Below are 8604 nucleotides of genomic sequence, written 5' to 3'. Positions count from 1 at the left end.
ACAAACCAGAAACTGCTGGTCAGCAGACAAGGTTCTTTTCCATGCTCTCCTGGATTCAGCGGTGCCCAGGCCACACTAGGAGTGCTCGGAGCTGCACCCAAAAGCTTCTCATCGATCCTCCCTTCTGCAGGAGAGCAGCACAGAGGCACATGTGCCACCTCCTCCAGCTAAGCCCAAGAGATCAACTTCCCCCCTAGCTGCAAGAGCAGGACGCTTATGTGCCAGCTGCCATCTCCCAACCCCGTTCTTCCTCCTGTGCCTTGAATGAGCATCGCCACCTTGAGACACCTGGGGTGGGAAGAAGAGCTGGCCCCAGATGATGTCCTCATTGGTGTGGAAAGGAAGGTGCCCACAGACCAGGATGCTCAGGGACCGGATGGTGGCTGGCTGGCCACAGCAGCAGCTGAAGGGGATCCACTCTGGTGGCTGTACTCCAGTGTTCCTATGGGACATGGGCACAGCTCATCAGGCCAATGCTGCTCCCTCCCTCCCTCCCAGCCAGCTCCCGTTCCACAAGAGCCAGCCCCTGCCCCGCCGAAAAGCAACTTGGCTGCAGCCGGCTGAAGGAGCATTCCCCCTCCCTCCCTCTTCCCCCCTCTTCCCCCTGTGCCAGCAAAGCGGGGAACCTCTGCTGCACGGCTGGGCCCTGGCTTTGGGCTCACCTGACAGCCGGGTGTAGAACGTGTCCTGGAGGATCGTGCCGCACCCGAAGTCGATGAGCTTCGCCTCGCCGGTGGCCAGGTCGACGAGGACGTTCTCGGCCTCGATGTCGCGGTGCAGGACACCGCAGCAGGTGCGGTGCCGCACAGCCTCCAGCGTCTGGCGGAACAGCCCCCGCGCCACGGGCTCCGTCAGGAGCCCCTGCTCGGCCAGAAGTCCCAGAGGTCCTGACAGTGCTGCGGACGCTCCGTGACCAGCGCGAAGCCGCTGGGCAGCTCGAACCAGTCCAGGAGCCACACGACGCCGCGGAAGCCAGGGCACAACACCAGCCAGAGCAGCGCCAGGTCCAGGGGCACAAGGGTGCCGGTGTTGCTGCGGGGGGACCCAATGCCGTCAGCGGGGCCGGTGCTGCGCCGCGCCTTGGGCACCCCCTGCCCGGCCCCACTGCTGCTCGCCATTGCGAGCTGGGTCCTGGAGTAAATGCTGCCGCAGCCGCTGCTGCCTAGCAGCGGGCCCTCCCGGTAGAGCTGCTCCAGGGTAGGCTTCTCCGCCCCTGCGGGCAGCACCGTGCTCTCGCCATTCTGCCCGGGGCACCCAAACGCCCCGGGTGCTGCTGCTTGCCGAGGAGCTGAGTCCAGGGGCTGTTCAGCAAGGCTGAGGCCTGACAAGCGTTTCTCAGATCACTGGGTGGCCTGACACGGTCGGAGGGATTCATCACCACAATCTGAAGCATCAAGTTTTGATCGAGGGTAAAAAGCCATGGCCCAGTGGAAGTGGGCCATGTCCTCAGGCCTGTGGGAGAATCACAATGCAGGTCCTTGTGCTACTGATTCCATCTCTCCCCTCTTTTCTAAGTTCTTGGTGGCAAGGTCACTTAGGTTAGTCACACAGCTCACAAGACATGCTCCTCTTTTTCTGCACAATGAATACAAGTGAGATTATATATCCTAAATCTGTGTTCCCTTATTGTCAAACTGACTGATTTAAGGAATTTCTAAAGCACCAAACTTGCTTCCTCAAATATTTACTATGCAGGGCAAGGAGCACAGAGAAGAGACTTAATGTTAAAAGCATTGCCCAGGCAATGCTCTTTTGACAAGTTCTGCCTTGAGCTTTTCTTAGGAAGACCTGAAAGGTTCAATGTCACTAGCAAAAGCTCCTGCAATGGCTGCTGACCAGCAGAGGAGGGCTGGCAGCTGTGAAACAAGTGTTGCCACAAGCAGCAGCTTATCCAGGACAGCAAATCAAGAGCTGAGAAGGAGCTATCTGAAGGCCAAACCTCCTTAGCTCCTTCTAAAAGAGCTGGAACAGTTCCTAATTCCAGTGAGGTGCAGTGCTGGACACCACAGCTCTGTGTGAGGACTGGACACAAGTTGCTCCCACTGAGTGCTGTGATGGTTTCTGCAGGAGCTCTGGGCTCCTGTGTGGGCCAGGCACAATGAGAAGAGAAGGAGCCAAGTGCACTGCCGCATTTTTGCCTTGAGCATAACCCGGCCTGGACCAAACACACTGAAAGGTTTCCCCTTTGGCCCATGTCTCAAAACGTCAGGCCAGCTGTTTGATGACTCAGGTTGGTTTGGTGTCAAGGAATTTCCCACAGAAAAACCAGATTTGTCTTCGTCTGTGCCTTCCCCTCAGCAGCGTTGGGGATGTTCCTGTGCAAAGCTATCTGTCTCACACATTTTGAGACAACTTACAACAGGACAATCTGCAATGTCATCTCCTCTAAAGTATTCTAACAATCCCTTTCCAGCAATACGAAACGAATACTAATAGATGAAAGTGGAAAAAAACCCAACAGTTTATTAACAAGCAGAATGCCTACAAAGCAAGAGAAAAGGTGAGTAACTTCTAGATCTCAAACTGTCAGACCTCATCGTCCCCCCACTGGAACAAAGACCGAAAATGCCGGAGGAAAATCTCCCCGTGACACGCATTACAAGATGGCTCCGGGTTCTCTCTCAGGAAGATCAGGAGCTGTCACAGAGTAGTTCCAGCAGCAGATGAAAGTTTGGTGGCTTGTCCAGAGTCAACTTTCTCCCAGTGGCAGAGCTCAATGGAATGTTCACAACAGGGGAAGACCCTTGGTGTCTTTTCTCCCTGGTGTGACCTGTCCCTGGGGACAGGGAAATGCTCTGAATATACCTTTTATTTTTCAGTGATAGTCAAATAGAGAATTGTTTTGAGGCAAGTGTTGTAATGTTGGGTTTGGGTGTGTCTGCAGGAAAGAAAGCAGGAATAAAGCCCTGCCACAATGAAGGAGAACTTTGCATGGCCAATTTACACCCTACAGATACACTGATCGTATTAGCCCACTGAACACTGGGGGCATCTAATGCAGAGTGCAAAGCCTCTTTAAATAGATAGGAGAGATGAGACTTGAAGAAATAATTTTGCAGATGCAGAAAAAGGGATGAGACCCACTGGTCCCTTTGCTCAGGGTTAGTTCTGCCAAATCAAGCAGGATTAGTTTTATCTGCTCTGTTTAGAATAACCTGCCCTGTACTATTTCCATTACGAAAATTTTGAATTGTCAGGAACTGCCAAGATCAGAAATGTTTTGAGGCAGATCATGTTTATGTTGTGTTTGGGTGTCTCTGCAATAAACCCAGGAATAAACCCCTGGAACAATGAAGCAGAGCAAAAGTGGAATGTTTGGATGGTCAATTTGTTCCCTACAGCTCTCAGCCAACTGAATTCTGGGGTCATCTACTGGGGAGTGCAAAGCTTCTTTTACTTCCACCACCTAGTGCCATTGATTGTGTCCCACCACTTTGTTTGATGTGAAAAGAAATAAACAAAATCCCACACCAACAAGCTGCCACCCAGAACTGAGTGGAAATTACAGAAATAAAGGCCTTGAAAAGTAGCTTTGGAAAGGGTCTACTTCTGCTTCAGAGCACAGGGAAGTGCTTGGCTTACAAAACTAAAGTAAGGTATTGCTTGGGTCTTGGCTCAGTTTTGTGGAAGTTGAGAAGGAAAAGAAAATCTGAGATAAGAAGCTTAGGATAACTGGATACATTTGGCCTCTGTGCTTGCTTTCTACCTACTTTTTTGCAGGATTGGCTTCTCATCCCCAAATGAGTGACTGGGAAATAGTCACCCCTGGAGCTGTTGCTTACTTCTGGAGCATATCAGTCTCCTGGGAATTATCATTCAAAGAGTAGAGAAACTCACACAAGTCCTAGTCTCCTTTTTGCTGCAAGGAGTCTAAGTTAAACCTATCAGAGGACTCTTAAAATTACTAAGAATTTATTTAAGAGGCTTTAAGAGTTATTCAGCTTATTTGAGGCTATTTTTGCTTGTTTGTGAATAGCCTCTGAAAAGGTCATAATCTTCATTGTGTGTTGGGAGAAGACAGGTTACAGAGCCATTCATCAGTCCAGGAAAACTGGGAATACACCAAGCATCTCAATGCCTGCTGGAGCCCTTTGCTGTGGTGTTTGCAGTGGCTGCTCTTCTGTGGAAAAGCTTAATACAGTTATTTGGCTGTCAGGGGAACACTGTAGGGCTGAAAATGGCACATCATATACTTGCCTGGGCTAGCAAAGCTCAGAGGTGCAGTACATACTTTCTTCTTCTCTTGGCTCTTGGTGGGATAAATAGTTGTGAAGTACTGAGTTTTTCAACACAAAGAGCATAGTATTTCATGTGGGTTTTAAAAAATTGTCCATGGTTTATTCTAGGTTCTTTCTTTGTTTTGCACCTTAAAGGGTTTTGGTTTTGTCATTTTTGCACCCTGTTTCAAGCTGTTGTTGATATGTTATTTGGACTAATATGAAACTTGTCTAAGACTCATAATTAGGTAACTACCAGGAGTCCTTTCTAACTAGAAGCTCAGCTGCAGAGCACTGTGGTATCAGGGTGTCCCTGATGCTCCCTGTTTGCTGACTTTTCCATATGAGAAACTGTGCTATGAGAAGCTACTTGCAATCCAGGTCCCTTACAATAGTTAAGATGTGCATGTATATGCACGTGTTTCCTCTGAAATATAAAGGTGAAAGGATCTGCATGGGTATCTGATTATCCTTCACTATGCAAAAAGATCCAAAAGATGCATTGCCTCGTGCCCTGGTTGTCCACATTAACTATATTTACTAGCAAAGAGACACAAAGCTTCCAAGAGGAGTAAAACATCCCAAAGGTAAGGCCATTGTATTGTACTGGCAGGTTGAATTTCCAGTTTGGATGGAAGAGATACTAAACTTCTACTAATTATAAGAGGGGGTAAGGCTGCAGTGAAATGGCCCCATAAGATTGACAGTCACACTTTAAAGCCAAGCAGCTGGTAAATTTGTTGGTTTAGATTTTCACTGCAGAGTCATCTCTGCCTTGCCACATTATCTGTGTGTCTGCTGGAATGCCTGGAAAGTTTTGTTCACAGCTTTACAGCTACTGCTCTGGGGAAGGATGGTCTTTGTTAGCATCCTCAGGCTTTGACTTGGGTTCACTCATATCCTAAGAAGCCAGTGGTTCAGTAGTTTTAATGAATGAAGGGCAGCCTGTTGCATTGAAAGCTTTCAGTTTCTCCTTAATTGCTGTACAATCAATTAATCCGTGCCTTGAGGAAAGCTTTACTAATGCAGGAGGGATAGGTGTGGAGTAAGATAGGCTTGTCATGCCTTTTTCCTTTGAAATAACTTTGATAAAGGGTATGTTCTGAAGTCCAACTTCAGAATTTCTCACACTATTACTTAATGCAATCACAGAGTAGTATGTTAGTAAAGAAAGAGAAAAGAATAAAGGAAGAGATGTAAGAGGCCAGATTTTGAAAATCAGAAAGTCACTGAGAGGAGAACAATCGGGGCTGTGAGGGCTGTAGGTAATTTTGTGCTAGAAGTGGTGGAACAGGATAGGTGAAGGGCAGGTATATGTGAGATGAATTGAAATGGGATCAGAAATGGAATAATGTGGTCCTGGGCCTTGATCACCTTGTTCTACTGAATATCTACTCTCTCTATCTGCATGTTTTCTTTTGACATTAACATTTTCATTATTCATTCAAAAAGGACTGTGGGCAAGAAATGCGCACTTGGGATCTTGGGCCCCGGTTTTCAGGTGATCCAATATACAATTGTGAGTTTGTATGAACCTTCATCTTTGCCTGAGGACACTGTGGAAATGAGCCCCTAATCCATACTGCAGGTGCTATGGATCTTGCCCATAGGATCTTACCCAGGAAGATCAAAATCACAGTTTTAAGTTCCACACCTGCAAAACACATCTCCACAGGCTGTAGTCATGATGGCACTGAGAACATTTGATGTATAAGAATTAATGATTTGCTAATCTAGCAGGTTTTCTCTTCAGGAGATACTGGCAGTTCTTTACTGATGAGACATGACAGTAAGAAGAGGTAACTTTATCGCTGTGTTATGGTTTCTTTCCTTCCTATAGCAAAGGTGATATCTTCTCAGAATATTTCTCTCAATGGTAAAACTTCATAAATGGTTATAACATGCCTTGAATGTTAAGAGGTATGGCAGTGCAAGCAATATGCTGAATTTATTGATAACCTGCATAGCATTCTCAGCCATGTTGCTAATCACAGAATATTCTGAATTGACAGGGACTCACAAGGATCGAGTCCAGCTTCTGGCCTTGCACAGAACACCCCAAGAGTCACACCATGTGCCTGAGAGTGTTCTCAAAACACTTCTTGAGCTCTGTCAGGCTTGTTGCTGTGACCACTGCCCTGGGGAGCCTGTTCCAATGCCCAGCCACCCTCTGGCTGAAAAATCTCTTCTTAATACCCAGCCTAAACCTCTCCTGACACAATTTCAGGCTGTTTCCTCAGGTCCAGTCACACTGAAGAGCTCAGTGCCTGCCCCTCTGCTTCCTCTGACAAGGAAATTGTAACTCCAATGAGGTCCCCCCTCAGTCTCCTCTTCCCCAGGCTATCTGAGGTAGTTCTTGAAGTCAGAAAAAAGAAACTGGAGTGTGTGAGGTGCCTTAGTGTTCTAGTCATCTTACATGGCAAGGGAATGAAATGACAACCCCCTTAAAGGTCTGAGATTTGAGTAGTGTCACTGGAAACAAGGGCAGCTGCCAACTTTTTAAAGGTCTGCAGATAAAGTGTAGCACAAAGCTGTTGGCTGCTCTTTTCACAGCTGTGAAGAAGCCCTGGCTGGAAACCTGATCCTGCTTCACTCCGAGCTCAGTCCCTCTGCAATCTGACTCCACTGCAGCAAGTGCACTCCGATGTTAACCCTTAGCACCAAGCCACTGCCCCCTGAGTTAGCTGTGGTTTTTACACAGCTTGTAGTCTACCGACTACAAGACTGCCAGGTAGCTCAGGCTTAAATCAGGGTGTGGGGGGGTGGAAGCACAGCTGACCTATGCTCTGGTCTGTCAGTGCCCAGACTGGATCTTATAGCCTAAAAAAAGACATATTTGTTGAATGGAAATGCAATCTAAGTTAATTGATGTATCAGCAATACACAAAACAAGACAAGCTTATGCTGGGATGGGGGAAGAGGAAGCAAACAGACTTTTTATAGTTCAGGGCTCTAGTGAGTGCACTAAGAAATGCATCAATAGCATAACATTGGGCTAAGATTGAAACTGGTTGCATACAGAATATGGGAGATCAAACTCATACCTTGTATATAAAACCTCTGTTTTATTTACATCAGTAAAAAATAAATGTTTAAATCGAGCCTGATCTTATAAAACAACTGTATTCCAGAAATGTTTTATTTGTGAAAAATTTGAACTGTTGACCAAAAACCTGTTAGAAAACTGTTGGTTTTTTTTTTTTTTTTCAAATGGAGAGGCAAACTATAATTTCCTGCATACTAGAGTTACTCTCAATTTCATGCTTGCAATACAAATCAAAGGTAAACACATTTTTTGCAAGAGTCCTGTACATTACTGGACTAAAGAGAACCTCTTAACTACATGTAATCATGAGTTCACATTACAAACTTGCAGATCGCTCCCCCAGAAGCTGTGTTTTGCATACACTTTTCTGCAGCATCCTTTGGGCAGCATCAGAATCCTTCAGCAGCTACAGTCTTTAGGTCAGACTGTGTTTGCAAGGAGCCTCCTGATGACCACAGCCTTTGTCAGAGCCAGGAGGGATGAAGTGCCAGGATGGCAGCTCGTGTACACATCTTCAAGGGAGCCTGGTTTTGGGCAAAGATGCTCTGGCTGACTCCATGTCCAAAGAGCACATGTGGGAGGAAGTTTCCAGCTTGACTGCTGAAGTGAAATGTTGCCCCACGTGCTGCTGTAGCAGAATCTGTTTCTTGAGGGATGTAAGGAAATACTTTCTCTTATTCCCCATCAGGGGTGCTGGGAAGTTTCAGCATGAAGCCATAAAGAGATGAACTGATTGCAGTAGCTAAGGAGAAGCTGTCCTCCCACTCTGCTCTGTTTTCCTCTGTGAAGCTGCATTTAGGCATGCAAAGTGCCAGTTTCCTGCCGTCATGTCTCTGGTTTGCTTCTCAACTGTGAGTTGTTTCTCTGTATTCAAACCCCAACTTTAAACATAATAATTAAGGTTTCATTGTGTCTGTGGTGCAAAATGGCACTGTACTTGGTGAAAGATGCTTGAGGTTAAGGCACGGGACTAAAACTCAGGAGTTCAGTATCTGGAGAGTAACCCTTATACTGGAGAAGGTGAAGCTCCCTTCTCCCATCATGAAGGGTAAAAATGCTGTGTTGAAGGTGAAGTTTCCAGATGCCACAACTCTTCCTAACAAAGTATGATACAAATGACTTTTTTTTTTTTTAATGGATCTTATTCTGTACTAAAGTTGTAGATGAAATGTCAAATGAAACTACATTAATTAAAAGCTGCATCTTAACCATGATGATATATTAGGTGAGGAAGATCCAGTAATTTTTGAGACTGTATTCCAGTGAATGCTGTACAAATCTAAGGATTAATTGACTGTAAATAGCTTGTGGTTTTATTAACAAGACTCTGTCTAGACTATC

At 46.3% G+C, this 8604-nt stretch overlaps 1 protein-coding gene across 1 annotated transcript; it reads right to left on the bottom strand.

Moving 5' to 3' along the window:
• Positions 1–365: 365 nt before the first annotated feature.
• On the bottom strand, positions 366–2537 carry LOC137470031 (serine/threonine-protein kinase pim-1-like). Its single transcript, XM_068183014.1, is given in 4 exon segments — positions 366–442; positions 663–872; positions 875–1321; positions 2525–2537. Coding segments are annotated over 4 exon segments (747 nt in total).
• Between the last annotated feature and the right edge of the window lie 6067 nt (positions 2538–8604).

Source organism: Anomalospiza imberbis, chromosome 3 (genome assembly GCF_031753505.1).
Source record: "Anomalospiza imberbis isolate Cuckoo-Finch-1a 21T00152 chromosome 3, ASM3175350v1, whole genome shotgun sequence".
In the NCBI taxonomy this organism is placed as follows: domain Eukaryota; kingdom Metazoa; phylum Chordata; class Aves; order Passeriformes; family Viduidae; genus Anomalospiza; species Anomalospiza imberbis.
The sequence above is the reverse complement of the archived record's forward strand: the minus strand, read 5'-3'. Positions and strand labels throughout refer to the sequence as shown.